This window comes from Leptosomus discolor, chromosome 11, assembly GCF_034619465.1.
Source record: "Leptosomus discolor isolate bLepDis1 chromosome 11, bLepDis1.hap2, whole genome shotgun sequence".
Lineage (NCBI taxonomy): Eukaryota > Metazoa > Chordata > Aves > Leptosomiformes > Leptosomidae > Leptosomus > Leptosomus discolor.
Genome location: NC_141401.1, coordinates 21,539,247 through 21,558,705, shown reverse-complemented (window position 1 = coordinate 21,558,705; position 19,459 = coordinate 21,539,247). Strand labels below are relative to the sequence as shown.

The window sequence follows — 19,459 nt, the reverse complement described above, 5'->3', positions numbered from 1 at the left end:
TGCTCTCGCTATCCTTTCTTTGAATAGAGTGGAGATGGCATGGAAGAATGTACAGTACTAACCGTTTTTATTTTAGGGTAAATACCGATAATTTCATATGTGCTTTTTCCTATTTTTGAAGCAAATAAAAAAATTGATGACTTCATGCTTAGTAATGCAATGAAATCTGCAAACTCTTACACATTTCTGTTTCCTTGAAAAGGCAGCAATCTCTTAATTTGTCAGCAAATACTTGCCAAAGACTCTTGCTAGGTCTTGCAGTATTTGGAAACCGTTACAAAATATGATTACATTGGAAAAAGAACACATCAAGTTTATGAAGTCCAGTGCTTTAAATCTAGAGAATACCAAAACTGGGGTTGCATGTGTGACCTGAATTCATTTATCTTAAGCCCATACATTAGGATACGGTCTCTGCATCTGTCACGGTTGTGCAGTTGTGCACCCCTCTCATCCGTTCTCATTGAGGGTTCTAGTCACCCACCTCAGTGATGCCTGAGAGCTGTGAATGAACTAGTGCAGGGAAAGTCCTGCCCGTCTGCCAGGGCTTTCAGCTGGAGCCTGCTCAGTCATGCTTACACAGTCCTCTTGGCATGAAGGAGGGTGCAAGGCGGTGGAGTGTACTCGGCACAGGCTCTGAACTGCCAGATAATTTAGCCAGCAAAGTCTTAAAACTGAATTCCCACCACTGCCTCAGCCAGTCTTGCACTGAGGGGATGGGGAATGTAGGGTGAAGAAAAAAATACAGCTTCCACATCAGGTGACTTCAGCTCATATCACGAGCAAGTAATCAGAAGTTTACCTTCTTTGCTGGACTCGATATCCTACTGACAAGTATGAGTGACACTAGAGCTTCATGTGTGATGCTAAGAATTCTATTTTAATATGGGTAACTTGATCTTATTCTTGATCTCAAAACTACACCCCCCCTTTTTTTTTTAATGTGGGGAAACATCTAGCCTTGAAGACTTCAGCCTTAGCAGTGTGATGAAGTTGCATATGCAACTGAAAATGAGTGTTTCTGTAGAGAGAAGTGTTGTTTTTTAATAAAAGGTGGCACTGTACTAACAGACTGCTTGTAATACTCGCCGCTGGGCTGGAAACTTTGTTCTTAAACAGTCGGCAATTAAATCATATGTCAAGCGTTACAGGTACTCGTCACATGTGATAAATTGTTCAGGTTTGTGGTGATGAGTGATGTAGGAGCCTATTTAGAGTACAGTCATCCATATAAAGAGGCAGTTTTTATGGTAAGGTATGCTAATGAGCGTGAAAAGTGAGGCCTGTTTGCTAGTTCACCATTTTGTTGATTCTAAATGGGCTCTACTGTGGTACTTTTCTGGAAGATACTGTGCAGATCAACATAACTGTCCTTGTTTTATTTTAAAAGTGAAAAGTTTTTACTGAAGAAGTGCAGTATTGCCCTCCTTTTTTTGTCTTCCCTCTCATCAGAAAAAAGGAAATAATGTCTGAAGTGTAAATGACACAATTCGTATCTTCAGGATTTCCTGTATGGAGATGTAAAGAAAGTGTAAGGCAGATCCAGGGCTTCTGTTTTCATCACTATTTACTTTATTTAGTATAGAGACTAAACCTAATCTTGTTTTATTAGAGGTGTGATATTTAAAAACTAACAAAAAAACCAGCCAAGCAACAACCTCTGTTAGACAGATTTATTCCTCAGTAGTTTTCCTGATGACTGACTGACTGTTAGAATGTGATTTTGGTGTATAAAGTAGAAATTAAACCAAGCCTTGTTTCATAGAATCATAGAACAGTTTGGGCTGGAAGGGACCGTTAAAGGCCATCTAGTCCAACCCCCTGCAGTGAGCAGGGACACCTTTAGCTAGATCAGGCTGCTCAGAGCCCTGTCCAGCCTGATCTTGAATGTTTCCAGGGATGGGGCTTCTGCCACTCCTCTGGCCAGCCTGCTCCAGTGTTTCACCACCTTCCTTGTAAAAAATTTCTTCCTTGAATCTAGTCTGAATCTGCCCTCTTTCAGTTTAAAAACATTACTCCTTGTCCTATCGCAACATGCCCTGCTAAAACGATTGCCCCCACCTCTCCTGCAGCCCCCTTTCAGCACTGGAAGCCGCTGTAAGGTCTCCCCGGAGCCTTCTCTTCTCCAGGCTGAACACCCCCAACTCTCTCAGTCTGTCCTCACAGGGAGCTGCTCCAGCCCCCTGAGCATCTTTGTGGCCTCCTCTGGACCCGCTGGAGCAGGTCCGTGTCTGTCTTGTGCTGATTTATATAGATTTGTTCATCTGAGAATCAGTTTAATCTCTGCCACAATTTGCACAGTTAAAGTAGTGGTTCAGGCATACAGCAATGTAAATAAAATAAAAATTTTTGCACAGTGAAAATTCAGCAAAAGTTCTGGTGATGATATTGTTACCCAAGCGTGCTGTTCGCAATACCTTTCTCACTCCCACACCCGATTCCTGTTGTAAGAAGATATTTGGGTCATTTGTTCGCAAAAGTCCAGTTAATGTTTTAACATTTGGGAGCAGACATTGTACTTAAAATAGCTATGGATTTCTTAATTTCTTCCTCAACCATACATGAAGTTAGGCAAGTGTTTTCTATATTAGCTAGCAAGACATTAGAATTTAAATATAATATTCTTACAAACTTAAAATCAACTTTATCAATTTTATAAGGCCTTAAATTGTGTATCTGTGAAACTTATTCTAACAATATTTTTCAGTTTTTCTAAACTGGTATTATGTTGGGTTCGTAACCCAGTAAATTTTCTGTGTTTATTAACCTACAAATTCAGGGCATTAGCAAATGCCAGTTGTATCAAATAAAAGTAAACGAATAACAAACCCAAACTTGTTACCACACTGATTGTAGAGATATGACTGATTAAGATCTCCAAAAGTCATCCAGCCAATATGCTTGTCCTACTGACAGGCTTTTGGCATACCTGGACTCTTTATCTAGAAAGAGGGTTATACTTTGTTTTTCTCTGCGTGTATTGACTAGTCGTAGTTCAAGCATGCACAGGAAAAACAACAATCATGTTTTGTTAGTAAAGTACTAGGAAAATGTCAGCTGGTTAGAATTAGAAATTAGTTATAGAGGGGTGGGTGGGAGGGAGGGCTGATTAGAATAAGTGAGGTTTTTTTGTAATACTCTACATGGAACAATTTGTATTGAACTATCATGTGCTTCTTTCATTACTAGTGATTTAGACTGTACTGGTGCTGCACACCAAAAATATTGCAAAGATTTTGTAAATCTTACAAACCTTAACGTGTTTGTGGGAAATGCCTGTGTCCTTTTTAAATAGCTCATTGCCATGGTCAGAAATGCAGCCTATATTGCTCAAAATTCTTTATTTTTTTTTTCTTCTTCTTCTCCCTGCCCCTCCACCCCAGCTGAAATAAATACTTAGGTTTTTTTGCTAGAGATCAGCTTTACATGAGAAAATATGTCATTTGCTCTTTAAAATACTTGTGTTATTGGTGTCAGGATAAATGACAGTGCTGCATACAGGCTGGAGGGTGGATATCAAAAATCCTGGTTCTGGCTTTTTTACTGATCCCTTCTACAGCTTGAGACAAGCAGGTTAACCGTGCCTCAGTCTCTCCTTCCAGAACATCAGACTAACACTTACTTCCCGAGGGTGTGTAGAGACTGAGTTATTATTTGAGATCTTCAGATGAAAGAGACTGGAGAAAAGTAATAAAGTTTGCTCACTTTAAAACAAAAATATAATTTTGGGGGCTGCTCAAAGAAGAACATACTTTGTGATGTTGGAAGTTTTTAAACTAAGAACCAGTTTTGTAATCACATTTTTCAGGCTTAACTTCAAGCATGTGAGAATTAACGAAGTCAGTGGAACCACACGCACACAGTCAAGAATGTTTCAAAGTGTTTGCAGTTCAGGGCCTATGATACTGGCAAGTGAAAAGCTTTTTATGGTTTGAGATTTTTACAAAATCAATGGTGTTAAAATGTAGCACTTTTTAAACATTTGTCTTTATTCCAACTTAATACAATAACACATCTGCATTAACTATATCCCTCTCATTTTATAAAAAAACATTGCCTGGCAGTAAAAGTATTGGTGTAACATTTTTAAAAAAGGAAGTCATGCTTTTTATCATGTTGTATGTGACTTAAATGACTGTTTCATATTAAAACTAATCTTTCCTTATGTACTGCTTAAATATACCTGTTTTGGGATATCAGTTCAGTACTTTTGATACAATCTTGAATGTGTTCCACATTGGTGACATGTATTTTTGCAACGGCTTTTTTGTTTCAGTTTTAAATTAGAGCATGTCTCAAGTAATACATGCATTAGTGCTGTGGTGTGTGGCAAAGTTAACATATGTAATTCAAATTGGAAAGATGTTTCCAGACTTTGTCCAACATTAACCCTGTGGCCAGGGATTAAATTACTATGTAATACAAATTACATATCACAATGTGTTTTAAGCTACTCTATGAAGTATATGAAGCGTTATTATTCATGGATTGGTAGCTGGCGTGGTATCTTGCATAGACTGAGGTATGATAGATGGTAGCAATGCACGGTGATTAAAACTGACTACCTTGCAGAACACGCAGCACTCATGTGCATTGTCATCTTGTTGCCGTAGCTGTTAGTATGACTTTCTTGGTATTATCCACTGACAAATGGGTGGATGTTTGGTAATAAGCTCATGGGTGTGAAAATTCTGTTCTAGCACTCTCTACTTGGTTTACAAAACATGTAATTTTTTTTTAAATCTATTGGATGAGATTAGATATATGCAGGAGGATGTAGAACTGGATGTATTTTAAAGTTATTCTGCAATTACTAAGTTTTGCCTGAAGCTTTCTATATTAGAATAGACTCTTCCTTAAAATTGGAAAACGAAGTGTACTTAGCAGAACTCTTAAGGCAATACAGCTATCCTACACTGCATCTTGAGTTATGCACATTCGCTTCTTTGTAGCAAACTCCTCTGATTTCTTGTTGGCTTATGCTTTATGTGGAAATGAAAGGTCCCTTTAGTGCCCTAGTGTTGTGTGGCATTGGTTCTGCGGTGATTAATTCTGAACGGTGTTCAGCCCCACAGAGGTGCTGCCTGTAGCTGAAAGTATTCAACGTCACCCTTACTTTCCTGGTTCAGAAATGGCTTATCCAAACATCATAGGGAATACCTATTTTTGTATTGTTTGCCATTCATAATTAATTTTCCTTTTCATGTTCAAACAAACTGTCTGTCTCAAAATAATTTTTGATCCAATGCCATGTTTTTACTCGGAGGTTTGTGCGCTGTAATTCAGGAATTGCTGTGTTGGAGACAGTTTGGGATTGGAGTCGTGAGAGCTGTTGTGTCTGTTCCTAGACACCAGATGGTCTAAATCTGAGCTTCCGTATAACTAGAGGAGGGCAAGCTTTTAATGTATTTCTTTTTTTTGTTTGCCTTTCATGATAGTTTTTTCTGAAATGTGAAATAATATGGAGTTATTGAGGGATTTTTACTTAAAAAGACAGTCTCTCCTCCAAGCTTTTGTATCTGGCCTTTAGAGCAGACACTGTGTTTTTTAGGGCCTTCTGACTTGGAATTTTTTTGTCCACATTCTCTTTTCAGTGTTAAAGATGAGTTGAAAAAGGCAAGTTACCAATCTACTGCCATCCAAACAGTGCAAAATATAAGCCGATTAAGATTGTCAACATTTAATTTTTTTTTGTTAATAATGATGTGATATTTTACTTTTTAGAAGAACAGATACCACAGTCTGATTCGAGCGTTCTTGGAAAATGTATATGGTAGGTTTTGTCCAGCACTGTATGTAACTTCGTTGCTTTTTGTTGTCTAGTTTCAGTTTCTTTTAAAATAAAGATATTTTTTGCGGGGAAGTTGCCTGTTGATTTTATGAAGATGATGTAATGTCTAGATTAACTCTTCTAATGTCTTGCCTGTCAGAATGCATTTGGATTAGGCATAATGCTGCAAGAAACGGTGTGAGGGCGTATTGATCAGAAAAGATAGCTCCTGCCTCTCTTGGAGCGGTCTGCTGGTCTGCGTTAATCTGAAGTAACTTCAAAGCAGATTGGAAGAGGCCTCGCACCGTGAGCCCCATTTCTTTCTTACAGGATGGGAGGGAAGGCCGAGGCACCGTTTGGCTGAATAGATTATTTTTTTTTTTTTTTTTTAGAGCTTTCTGCACTTGGGAAGAGATTATGCAAAGAATTATTTATTCTAATTTATAAAATTATTACTAAACTATTCCTTTTGTTGAAATGACAGAACTGACACATGCCAAATCAGTACTTTACCAATAATCTTCAAAAGCAACGGATATGGGTGGTCCCAAACCACACAGGCAAACCAGTTTGTTGTTGGAATAAATAGCATCTCTAAAATGTTCCTCCTCTTAAAAAATATGGAGGAATGAGAGGCACTTTAGAAAGGATGGGAGGAAAAAAAGGTTATTTATTAAATTAAAGATGAGAGAATGTAAACTATTCAAAGGAAATTTTTTTCCATATATTAAAGCCTCTGAAGCCATTAGAAGTGAAATAACCCCATGGGAGAGATGTGTGTGTGTATGTATTGCCAACTGGAAGGTCCAGAGTTTTAGTAATATTATTAAGATTTGACTGGAATACAAATCTCCATCCTTCATAGCACAGGAGATGGGAATTTAAGAATAAGGTTTTGCAGGGAGAATTTTATCTCCTTTCACTACAAAGTTTCATGCGCTTTTGACTGCTAAGTTAGCGCCAACAGAAGAAAGATCCTGCACAAACCTCTCTCTTGGTTTGTTTTACACAAGTGTCCTGGTGAGAGCTCAATCGTTTGTCCAAGTAAGCTGGTAGCGTGGAACGTGTGTGACCCAGGTGGTGCCTCTGCAGAGACGTGTCAGTACAAGGCTTTGAAGTTTGGCCAAGACCTTGCTCAGTCCCTTTTGTGTCGTGTAGCAGCTAAATCTGCTGCTTTGACTTAGAAGACACCGTAAATGTCACCGTGTTTCTATGAGTGAAATACGTAGCTTTGTGCTGGAGAGCTACCTTTTAAGTAAATGAATGTTTTTGTTAATGTGTTGGAGCTATTTTGTGTAACTTAGAACACCGAATACAGATAACCATAACCATGTCCTGTCTTGTGAAGTGCGTGTGCACAGTATGTTCTTTCTGGCAGGAAGAAATAATCGGCTGCTTCATTTCAGTATATTGTCTGTGATTAAACTAACAATGGTGCCTGGATGACAAGGGCAGAAGGCCAGCACTCACCAAACCTACGACTGCCCGTGAATGAGCTCACCAGCACTGAAGTGTGCACCCTGGGTGACTACAGCTGCGTTCCTGAGCGGTAGGAGATTTTGGGTTACTATTCCCTTACAGTCATCCTAGCCAATGCTGCTGCTGGGACACCCTGTTTTAAATCAAAACAGAGCCCCCGGCTCTTCCACTACTCCGTCTAGGAAACAGGGAAATAGGATTTTGACTACTGTGTGCAGTTTTGGCCTCTCCGTTTTCAATATAGTAGAACTGGGAATGCTCTGGAGGTCAGCAAGGAAGGTAAAGCTATGTCAAAGAAATATAAGCAAGCTAAGAGTCTTTCTAGGAAAAAAGAACATCTAGAGTGGAGAAAGGTCTACAAAAACCTGAGTGGCACAGAGGGGATGTTTAGAACTTCCTTGTTTCATCTGTCTGTACTTGCCTGAAGTTTGTCTTGCAATACAGACAGCGAAGAGATATTACGTACAGGTGAGACGAGACAGGTTTCAAACAGGAGTTTGTTCTTGCAGGGAGAATCTTTCCCCAACTTTTATTTACGTACTTATTTTGTCTTAGAGTTTCTTAGGCTGATAGCAGTCTGTTTATGGAGATGTCCTGGTTTAAGTCTGGGTTCAGAACCGTAAACCACCAAAAAGTCTCATCTGCTGCAGCTAACAGCAAGGCTCCTTATGCCGTGGTGCAGATCCTACTGCAAGTCTGAAAACACGCATCAGGCAAGATTTAAAAAAAAAAAGTCACATGTGCCAAAAATACCTGAAGCATTTTGACTTTCAGTTAAATCTCTTTCCTCTTGTATTTTTGAATGCTGTAGGAATGAGGAATTTAATTCAGTTCTGATTCCAGTTCCTGCAAGCATTCATCCACATGATACTGATGTGGGTGAGGGCAGAGAATAACTCAGAAATCGTATCTGTTATGATGGGTTTCTTGCTCTGGAAAAGTCTTTAAGCTATGATACCTACTTATGTATATGTACTACTTAATAGTAACCACAACCCTTTGAACATTGCTGTGGAGTATAGATAATAGAACATGAAAATTGAACCTTCAGTGATTCAGAAATCTCAGCTAATGTGTGCAATGTTAAACTCAATTTTTCTTGGTCATATTTTAAAAGAAAGGAAAGGAGGAAAATTAGACTTTTTGGTTCTGGATTTTTTTCCAAATAGTTCTAAGTAACGGTATACTTTTGAGGAACTTAAACATACCTGGATGTTTATCCAAATGTGTTCGGTTTGCCTTCCAACCCCTGTTCCCCAGAAGCAGTTGCTTTCTATATAGTCGGCTTTATTTTCGCTGATACAGCGTTACCGGTTGGTTGAGGAAAGCTAAGCACTGATGTGCACGTCACCTCCCGGGCGCTGGCAAAGGCCGTACCGTGAGGCGGTAGCACGGAGCTGCCAGGGTGACCCAACTGTTTTTAGGGGACGCCTGGAAGTTCAGTGTATTCCTAAAGCAGTCCTCGGCTTTTCATAGTTTTTACCAGAAATCCTCAAACTAATGGAAGCCCAGGACCCCAGCGCTGGGGGCGGGGGCGGCCTGCGCAGCTCCGCCCTTCGCCGGGGCCGGCTCCCACCGTTCTCGCCCATGGCGGGCGGGCGAGCCCGGGGTGCGCGCTCGGCTCCGTCGCGGGCAGGGCCGGCGGCAGGCTCGGTGGGGGCCGCGGCTGCCCTTCGCCGCCGTTGCTGGCAGCGGCGGGGCGCTCCCCGGCGGGGCTGGCGCCTCTTCCCGGGGCGTCCGCGGCAACGCTAGGCTGCCGCTCCCCCGCCCGGCGCGGCGCGCATTGCTCTGCTGTCGCCGCGTTCCTCGGCAGCCGCGGGGAAGGGGAACCGGCGGGCTCCTGGGGGCTCCGCTCCGGGACGGCGGTGCCGGGGAGGGGGCGAGGGCGCCGGCCGGGGGTGGCGTCCCCTCTGACCCCGCCGCCCGAGGGACCACAACTCCCGGCGAGCGCCGCGCCCGCCCCGCTATAGGCTAAGGCCGGGGTCGGGCCTGCCGGCACCTTCCGGGGGCGGGGCGGCGGGGCCCGGAGGTGTTCCTGGAGAGCACCGGAAGCTCTCCAGCCCCTAGCAACGGCGGCGGCGCGCCCGTAGCAACGGCGCAGCCATGCCGGTGTGGCTGCGGGAGCACAGCTGGCGGCAGACCGGCTACGTCGTGTACCTCTCGCTGCCGGTGCGCGGCGTTCGGGTCACCCCCGCCAACATCTTCTGCACCGACCAGTACTTGAAGGTGGGGCGGCCCTGACTCGGCCCGCGGGCCTCCTGTCCTGCCTGTCGCGCCCGCGGGCCTGTGTCTGGGCGTTACGTTATAGCTCTGTTAAAAAGCACACGCTTAATGCACCGTGGCAGCGCTGTCAAGTTTATAATCTTTTATAATATTTAATCTATAATCTCCCTTTGTACACTGCAGGCTGTAAAATGCCTATCCCACTAGAGGTAATGGCTCCTTCTCTGCACTGATGCTCTGCTACTCAGTAGGTGCCAGCTGCCTTTTCTCTCACAAATGGCCTGAATTATACACGTCTGCTCACAGCATGAATAATAATTCTAAAGCTGAGGCCCACGGCTTCTGCTGCGGTGCCGAAGAACTGATTTTTTCAGTCTCTTATCTGGTCTAATGAAAGAGATAACCTCCCTGCTGGGTACTAAGCAAATTAATTTTGTCAATAGCACAGGTTTTTTGAGGTTTACTGTATGCTGAATATGTGAGATTTAAGTAAAAATTGTAAATACTTGTACAAAATAATTATATTTTTATAGGTAAGCGTCCCTCCCTTTTTGTTTGAAGCGTTTTTATATGCTCCTATTGATGACACAAACAGCACAGCAAAGATTGGAAATGGAATAATTTTCTTCACTTTGTATAAAAAAGAAGTGGCCATGTGGGATTCCCTAACTCTAGCAAATGGTAAGTTCTCTACTATGACAGGCAGATTGCATGTAGGAAACCCAAACTGTGCCAAAACTTTGGAAACGATAATAAGTGATGTGAAACTGCTGCTGCTAGATATCTGCTAAGTTAAACCCTGTTGTTAATTGTTAAAAATAGAAATTATATGAAAACAGACAAAGAGCATCTACTGGCTCCGGTGTGCATAAAATAAAACAATGTTTCTTGTGAAACTGTGTGCATAAGCAAATACTAGTTTTTCTCTTTTAGAGATGGGCTTGGTAGAGACTGCTTTGTGGAATTTGAACCACGTTGTGTTTTCGCAGACACAGTAGCAAAAGGACCCCTGTTTTTGTGAATATGGGCCGTAACAGTAGAACTTCAGGACTAAATTGCTAATATAGTTTTTATTTGTTTTTTAAGCTAACAAGGAGAAGCTGCAGTGTCTAAGACAGAATGCTGTTCTAAAAGCCCATGAAAAGGTGAAAGAGGAGACAGAAGCAAAAAGAGTTACAAAACAGGAGCACAAAAAATACGCTTTGGAGGCTACAATGAAGGTAAGCTCAGAAGGAACTCTGCAAGGCAGGTACATGCAACTGTCAACTAATCTGGCAGCTGCTTGGTTAAATGTAACTTAAAAAATATGAAAAATACTCATTTTTATTGCAGTGGTATAGAACCTTGTTATTTCTCTGTGCTTAAAACATATTTATTACCAAATATGGAAACAATACAGAAAAAATACTTAGAAGTTGCCATTTTCCATTTGTAATACTAACAAAAATTTTTGGTGAGGAGCTCAGATTTTTGTCCGTTGAAAGGAAACTACAGTAATGTGGCAAAACTGTAATTTTTTTGTGGCCTTTGCATGAGCGCAAGTGTTTAGTCATTTAGCACTGTCAAATATACTGATTTTTTAAAAAATCTTATTTGTTCATTGTTATATTTTATATCAGACTTTCTGTTCATTGCCTTTTGTGTGTGTGTATCTGTCGTTCTATGTTTTAGGTGTATTTTAAGATAGATTCTTCAAAATTTTTATGTATATAAAAAGTCTGATTACTTCATTTGTGTTTAAAAGGCTTGTCACAGTAGAGAACTTACCATTTGCTAGAGTTAGAGAATCCCACATGGCCACTTCTTTTTTATACAAAGTGAAGAAAATTATTCCATTTCCAATCTTTGCTGTGCTGTTTGTGTCATCAATAGGAGCATACAATGAAATTTTAAGATTGCACATGCAATTTGGACCAAAACGAACTGCAGTTAGTGACTTGCTTAGAAGTAATTTTGTACCTATTCTGCCTATGTAATGATCTCAAAGAGAAGAGGAGAAATAAGAAATAAGGTATCAAAATGAAGCTGTGTATTTTACATTTCTGTATATTCCATAGATCTGCATTGGCATCCAGCTAGGATTTTCGTTGTTTACAAGTAAAACTTGTTTCTGAATGTTTCTGGATCATACATGAGTAGCGGTAGTGAAACAGTTCACAGATATATGACTTCTAAAAGCTAATCAGAAATCTTGACTCTGCCAATCCTTTTAAAGCATCTTTCGTAAAGTCTGCTTATAGGGTCACATTAATGATGACGCTATGCTTGGGATATGAAACTGGGAAAATAATGGTGACTTTTACTTAGTCATCTTGCTATTGTCAGGTGTTACATATCTCATAGTTTTATCATTCAAACAGCTAGAAGAAGCAGAAAGAAAAAGAATTGAAGATCTGAAAGAAAAGGAGCGGCAGAAGGTCACTAAGGAGTTGAAGTTATGGAAAAAACAGCAAAAAGATGCTGAGAAACAAAACAGGGTACAAAAAGAAGGGGAACTACATCAAGAAGTAGAACAATTAAAGGAGAAGAAAAAGGACAAAATGAATAAAACTAGAATTCCTAATGAAGGAACCTCTAAGACCAGACTCAAACCTACTACAGGTTGTATTATTGAAGTGTGTTTTATCATTCTTTAAAGTGTGGGTATAACTTTGTTCCTGGATGTTTCTAATTCGTAATTTATTTTTGTCTCCATCAGACTGGACTAATTCTTTTAGCTTGCAGTTACTTTTAGTGTCTTTATTTTCAGGCAATTTATTGAGCTAAAGCATGTGAGTTCTTAGCTCTCGCTTAAGTCTTTGGAAATACAAGGGCAGGTTTTGTTCTAAGCTTTAGGAAACTGAAACAGAAAGCCTTTCTGACAGCGTAATGCAGACTTTGTGGGGGTGAAGTTCATGTTACCCTGAGTTACTGAACTGTTGGTTTTCACAGAAATACACAGTCTCCTTTCACTCTCTCTGTCTCGTGTCTTGGCCCTACAGACAGCCAATTCAGGGAACAAACCCAACACAAAATATTTCAGGTTTGTTTTGGTTGTTTGTTTTGGTAAGGTTAGTTGCCCAGTCAGAGAATCATGTAAGTGACAGAGGTAGTGGTGTAAGAGGAGTTTAAGTTCATTTGTGACAGATAATGTAGCCAGTAAATAGATGGCATAATACGGCAAGAATAAACATTTTTTTGAACCTTCCCTTCAAAAGAACAAGTCTAAGCCTCTCTCAAGCTATTAAAGTTTAGTTCTAATGTGCAGAATTTCTAAATTATGTGTAATTTGGACTTCAGTAGAAAACCAGAAAAATCTCTCTTGCTTCATTTTTGATTTCCAGTACTCCAATTCTTTTCATAGGTCATGGTTCCTATAGTATGTTTTCAGAAAATTTAAAGGAAGAACAGTTACCAGCTCCTCGATCCGCTGCTACAATTAGAATCAACTTTACATCACGAGTTTTTCCTACACCTCTGCGAGAATCTCGTGTTGCGGAAGAGGAGGAGGTGAGGGTTGCTCTCTGCTCTGGTATGATGCGTCTGCTGTTTTCCAAAGTGGTCAATTACTTACCGTGTATTCAGTAAGTTGCCAAAACCGTTACCTATGCCAAGGAATGTTACCCGTGCAATATTCTTATCTTCCAAGGAAGGCAGTCTTATTTAAATTAAGATTTAAAGAAATACTTTTATATAAAATTATTTTCACCAAGCATGTGATTGTACAGATTAATAAATAGCGTGTTGCTATTTATAAGCTATAAGACCTGTGCTCTAGACCCTTCACTGTCTTCATTGCCCTTCTCTGGACCCACTCCAGCACCTCAACCTCTTTCCTATACTGTGGCACCCAAAACTGGACACAGTACTCAAGCTGTGGTCTCACCAGTGCTGGGTACAGGGGCACAATCCCTGCCCTACTCCTGCTAGCCACACTGTTTCTGACACAGGCCAGGATGCTGCTGGCCTTCTTGGCCACCTGGGCACACTGCTGGCTCACGTTCAGCCGGCTGTCAACCAGCACCCCCAGGTCCTTTTCTGCCGGGCACCTTTCCAGTCACTCATCCCCAGCCTGCAGCGCTGCGTGGGGTTGGTGTGACCCAGCTGCAGGACCCGGCCCTTGGCCTGGTTGAACCTCACACAGTTGGTCTCAGCCCATCGATCCAGCCTGGCCAGATCCCTCTGCAGAGCCTTCCGGCCCTCGAGCAGGTCAACGCTTCCACCCGACTTGGTGTCATCTGCAAACTTACTGGGGGTGCACTCGATCAGCTCATCCAGATCATGATAAAGGCATCGAACAGAACTGTCCCCAGTCCTGGCCCTGGGGAACACCACCAACTGGACTGAACTCCATTCACCACAACACTTTGGGCCCGGCCATCCAGACAGTTTTTTACCCAGGGAAGAGTACACCTGTCCAAGCCGTGAGCAGCCAGCTTCTCCAGGAGAACGCTGTGGGAAACAGTGTCAAAGGCACTTTACTAAAGTCCAGGTGGACAACATCCACAGCCTTTCCCTCGTCCACCAAGCAGGTCGCCTTGTCCTAGAAGGACATCAGATTAGTCAACCTGCCTTTCATAAACCCATGCTAACTGGGCCTGATCACCTGGTTGTCCTGTACGTGCGCATGATGGCCCTCAAGATGATCTGCTCCATAACCTTCCCTGGCACGGAGGTCAGACTGACAGGCCTGTAGTTCCCTGGATCCTCCTTCCAGCCCTTCCTGTAGATGCGTGTCACATTTGCCAAGTTCCAGTCAACTGGGACCTCCCTGGTTAGCCAGAACTGCGGTATAAATGATTGAGAGTAGCTTGGTGAGCACTTCCACCAGCTCCCTTAGTACCCATGGGTGGATCTCATCTGGCACCATAGACGTGTGTGTCTAAGTGGTGTTACAGGTCGCTAAACGTTTCCCCTTGGATGATGGGGGTTTCATTCTGCTCCCCATCCCTGTCTTCCAGCTCAGGGTGCTGGGTACCTGGAGACCAACTGGTCTTGCTATGAAAGACTGAAGCAAAGAGACAAAGAAGTGCCTCATCCTTTTCCTCATCCTTTGTCACTATGTTTTCCTCCGACATCCAATAAAGGATGGAGGTTCTCCTTCACCCTCCTTTTGCTAATATATTTATAGAAACATTTTTTATTTTCTTTCACAGCAGTAGCCAGATTAAGTTCTAGTTGGGCTTTGGCCCTTTTGATTTTCTCCCTGCATAACCTCATGACATCCTTGTAGTCCTCCTGAGTTGAACTGAGTGAACACAAAGAGTGATTTTGGAAGTTCCAAAACAAACAAGCAAAGAAAAATGTATTAGTGATGCAGTAACCTTACTTCTCACATAATAATGAAATATTTGGGGAAACTTTGACATTTTTAGTATCTGGCTTATTAAATAGTTCTCTCTGTCCAACATATGTGGCAGACAGAACTCTTTTGATAGGAGTGAGTGAAGCGATGAAAGCAAAATCCTTTTCTGGGTTTGACTCATCCTTCAGAAATAATACTTGCACGTGTATACTTACAGTGGCTACGTAAACAAGCAGAAGCTCGAAGAACAGCAAATGCTGATTTGTCTGAGCTGGAAGATTTAAGAGAAGAGGAGAAGAATCCAGACTGGTTGAAGGACAAAGGAAAGTAAGTTAGATTCCATTTCAAGATATATATAAAATTAAATATTAGTTATATAGTGTGTGTCTTGTTTTTTAGTTTTGATATTTTCTATTTATCCTAGACACAGATGGTGAATGCCTGTGTAGTAGAGAATTTATTGACAGCTTATGGGGTTCGAATGCGATAAAGTCATGGGATGCAATTGCCGAAGCTCATGATGGACAAAGTCATTGTGAACACATAATATATTACGTGTTCACAATGCATATTAATGCTTATTCTTCTATGAGGACAGTTAAGCCAATGCAATGTTATACCTAGTTGGATTTCCTTTCATTTGTACTTTTTATTGAGAGGTTAAACATCTGTCTAAACCAAACTTTAGGAATTTGATGGAGGTAGTGGTATGTTTGTATAGCTGTGTTACACAGAAAGATGTGATCAGGCAGTCATAATCAGATATATAGCTTTCAAAATTAGTCCTGTGTCTGCGTAGATGTGTCCGCCTCTGACTGTTCTTCATTGCTTTTAAGCAGTGACTATTTTGGTTAAGGTGTGTCTATATGCTCTACCATCAGCCTCAAGTTTGACTGAACCTCAGCTCTATTGTTCTCAGAAAAGGCTATAAATGGCCATTTCTAAGGAAAAGCTGCTAAAACTTCAAATTTTTGAAAATTAATTGTTAACAATAAGTAGGTATTTATTTTTGATTTATCACTTGGTTTAAAGTGCTCGTTTCACTTTGTGTTTTATACTTAGCAAAATGTTTGCCATGGGAAACTACCTTGCAGCTGTAAATGCATATAACCTCGCCATGCGGCTGAACAATAAGCTTCCCCTGCTGTACCTGAATCGTGCTGCTTGCCACCTTAAACTGAGAAATTTTCATAAAGCTATTGAAGACTCCTCTAAGGTATAAATACATAGGTCCTCAGACTGTTGTCTTATACATGACTGGGATTTATTACTGTGATGCTTCTGGTTCAAGCAGATCTGTAAATATGTATTAGTGTGATTCAAAATTTTTAAATTCAAAATGGATATAAGGAAGCCATGGTGAAATAGTAAAATTTGATAGTGATTGATTAATGAACTTTCAGAAATCTAAACTGAAACAAACCCCTCAAACCATGCCTCCACACATTTGGGACTAATGGACATATATTGACTCAGTATACATTTCTTTACAGGTAAAATATTGTAGCAGTATATACACTTGAAAATAAAGACAACTTTGATCAGAAAAAAAAAAAAAGATAATATACACAGATATCTTTTGTATTATGTTGTGGTGTTCTTCATTTGGTGGGAAGAAAAAAATGGGTGGTGGTGAGGAGAAGGATACCTTAAAAAAAACCCCAGCAAACCAGACATTTTTAAAGAAGGGCTGTATCATCTTGATGTTTTAGCAGACATTTGTGCAATGAGAGAGGAGTGGCAAATAGCATGGCAAAGGCACCTGAATAATTTGGAGAAAGTTTTCCAGAATTATTTTTTTTTGAACTAATAAGTACTTGAGGCTTGAAACTTCAGGGTTTTTTCTAAGAACTACTACTACAACACATGTGTTTCTTTAGGGCTGCATTTGGGTTTTTTGGTAGCATGGTATGTAATATCATGTATGAAAACAGAATATGTGATTTAACTGTAACAAACATTTAACACAGTATTTGTCAGGTTTTAGCCATGGCAATGTAACTGTATATAGCAAACTGTGGGGACAGACACAAATCTTAATGACTAGAATCACATGCCATGTAGTTAAATTTGAATAGTTGTTTTCTATCTCCATTTGAATATTTATTATGTTACTGTATAATAATACTAATTAGGTGAGAGAAGTGTGTGTAAATGAAAAAACCAAACCCAAAATGATTGAAAATCTACCTCTCAATGTTTTCATTTGTAAAGGCACTAGAGCTGCTGACACCACCTGTTCCTGACAATGAGAATGCTCGAGTAAAAGCGTATGTGAGACGTGGGACTGCGTTTTGTCAGCTGGAGTTATATACTGAAGGTGAGACCTCGATTTTGTGAAAACATGCACATGGATTTGCAGTGAGGTGCAAGTAGTTATTTTTAGCTCCATGAGACTGTTCACATCTTTATTTTTTCAGCAGGGATGTTAGCAGAGGCCTAGGTCTCTTTTTGTTATGAACTTTTATCCCACATTCCTTTTTTTTTTTTTAAACTTTACTGGCTAATTGCAATTCCACTTGATAAATCTTTGCAAGTTTTAAGAAAATTGTTAGTACTCCTAATTTAAGGAGTAAAACTTAGTTTTTCCATTGAGGAAAAGGCTTTAGCAAGTTGAGTATCCCAGCTGAGTGCCTGGATCAGGGCAATCCCAAGCACAGACACAGGCTGAGTGATGAGTGGGTTGAGAGCAGCCCTGGGGAGAAGGACTTGGAGGTGCTGGTGGATGAAACACTGAACATGACCCAGCAACGTGCCGATCGCAACCCAGAAAGCCGATTGCATCCTGGGCTGCACCAAGAGCAGCGTGGGCAGCAGGTCGAGGGAGGGGATTCTGCCCCTCTGCTCTGCTCTGGTGAGACCCCCCCTGCAGGGCTGCGTCCAGCTCTGGGGGCACCAGCACAAGACAGACACGGACCTGCTCGAGCGGGTCCAGAGGAGGCCACGAAGATGCTCAGGGGGCTGGAGCAGCTCCCTGTGAGGACAGGCTGGGAGAGTTGGAGTTGTTCAGCCTGGAGAAGAGAAGGCTCCGGGGAGACCTTACAGTGGCTTCCAGTGCTGAAAGGGGGCAGCAGGAGAGGTGGGGAGGGACTCTGGATCAGGGGTGTGGTGACAGGACGAGGGGTAACGGTTTCCAACCGAAAGAGGGGAGATTGAGATGAGATGTTAGGAAGAAGTTCTGTCCTGTGAGGGTGGTGAGGCACTGGCAGGGGCTGCCCAGAGAGGCTGTGACTGCCCCCTCCCTGGCAGTGCTCAAGGCCAGGCTGGATGGGGCTGGGAGCGACCTGCTCTGGTGGGAGGTGTCCCTGCCCATGGCAGGGGGTTGGACTAGATGATTTTAAGGTCCTTTCCAACCCAAACCGTTCTGTGATTCTATGATCCTGTTTGGTCTATTGGGTCAGTATTTCTGTGCCTAATGGCCAGCTATTGACCATGGCAGCTTGGTGGCCATGGGAGATATTAATGAGGAATGAATGAGAGGTCAGAAATGAGGTATTTGCATGGAGAAGCATTCAAATGTGGGACACAAACTGATAGGAGACTGAAGTTGCGCTAGTGTTGCTGTTCATGAAGCAACGTTTTATTGGTTTTGAGATTATATTTACAGTATTTCCAGCTATAGAACAAATTAACAAAATAATCTGAAGTATTTCTAAAATATTTGCTTGTGAAGTGCCTAGTAACTTATCCTTGTAAAATAATGTATGAAACCCATATTGATGAGCAAAATGTTCCATCAGGTACGTGTGATTTGTGTGAAAATATCTGAATTAACAGTGTCCCTACCGAGTTCTCGAAGAGTGTCAGTTTAGTTTTGGAAGGCAAATTTACAAGTGAAAGTCAATAACAGAAAGTGAAGAATATTCAAAATGTCAATGTTGAAATACTAAGCTTTTCACATTGGTTACCTTTTTCTGCCTATGAATCCCTTTGTCATTCCCTTACAGCTTCATTTGCCCTTGTAAACCTTATAAAAAAGACACTTAAACAAGATTTTATTTTACTTTGTGTTCTCATAGTTGGCTTTTCCCCCCCGCCAAGCTCTAACATTGACAGTTCATGTCTTTTTTTCTTCTTATTTTTGTGCACTTTCATTCTCTCGTGCAGTTTTTCTCCCTTCTGCAGAACACTTTTGAATCCTCCCCTCATGCACGTGCATATCTATATATGTGAATGAAGAGGCTGCGTTTTCATGTTTCAATACCTGAAAATGTTTATGTAGTAGAGTGTTTACACTAAAATGTTTTGTAAAATAACATAAACAAAATATAAATTTATTTAGTGACAAAAGTTAAACCTAATGTCATTCTGATTCCATCTTGCTCAGCAGCAAAACTCAAGACCAATACTTCATGCATGTGACTAGGGAGCAGTTATTTCCAGTTCGTTGCTAAAGAGGATGCTCTTGCATGATTGACTGACATGCTTATTAACATATCTATACTAGGTCTCCAGGATTACGAAGCAGCTCTCAAGATTGATCCTAAAAATAAAACTGTAGAAGAAGATGCTGCGAAGGTTCGACACCTAATTCAAGGAACAGCGCAAGATTTTTAACAAAAAGAAAAGAAAGGAATTTTTCAAGAGGAATGCCTTCTGAGGGCATCAGGAGGAATCTTTGTTCTCTTCAGTATGTTGTTAACAAGACATTTTTCTCTTTCACTCCTACAGAAGTGGTAAAAGATTGGATATATGAATTACTT

At 41.2% G+C, this 19,459-nt stretch overlaps 1 protein-coding gene across 1 annotated transcript; it reads left to right on the top strand.

The window, feature by feature from the left end:
- Nucleotides 1-9,352: 9,352 nt before the first annotated feature.
- Nucleotides 9,353-19,313, top strand: DNAAF4 (dynein axonemal assembly factor 4). Its single transcript, XM_086471342.1, has 9 exons — nucleotides 9,353-9,475; nucleotides 10,006-10,153; nucleotides 10,559-10,692; nucleotides 11,833-12,073; nucleotides 12,816-12,961; nucleotides 14,974-15,083; nucleotides 15,819-15,972; nucleotides 16,971-17,076; nucleotides 19,204-19,313. Exons 1-9 carry the CDS (start codon nucleotides 9,353-9,355, stop codon nucleotides 19,311-19,313), a joined length of 1,272 nt encoding a protein of 423 aa, XP_086327468.1.
- The last annotated feature ends 146 nt before the right edge of the window (nucleotides 19,314-19,459 follow it).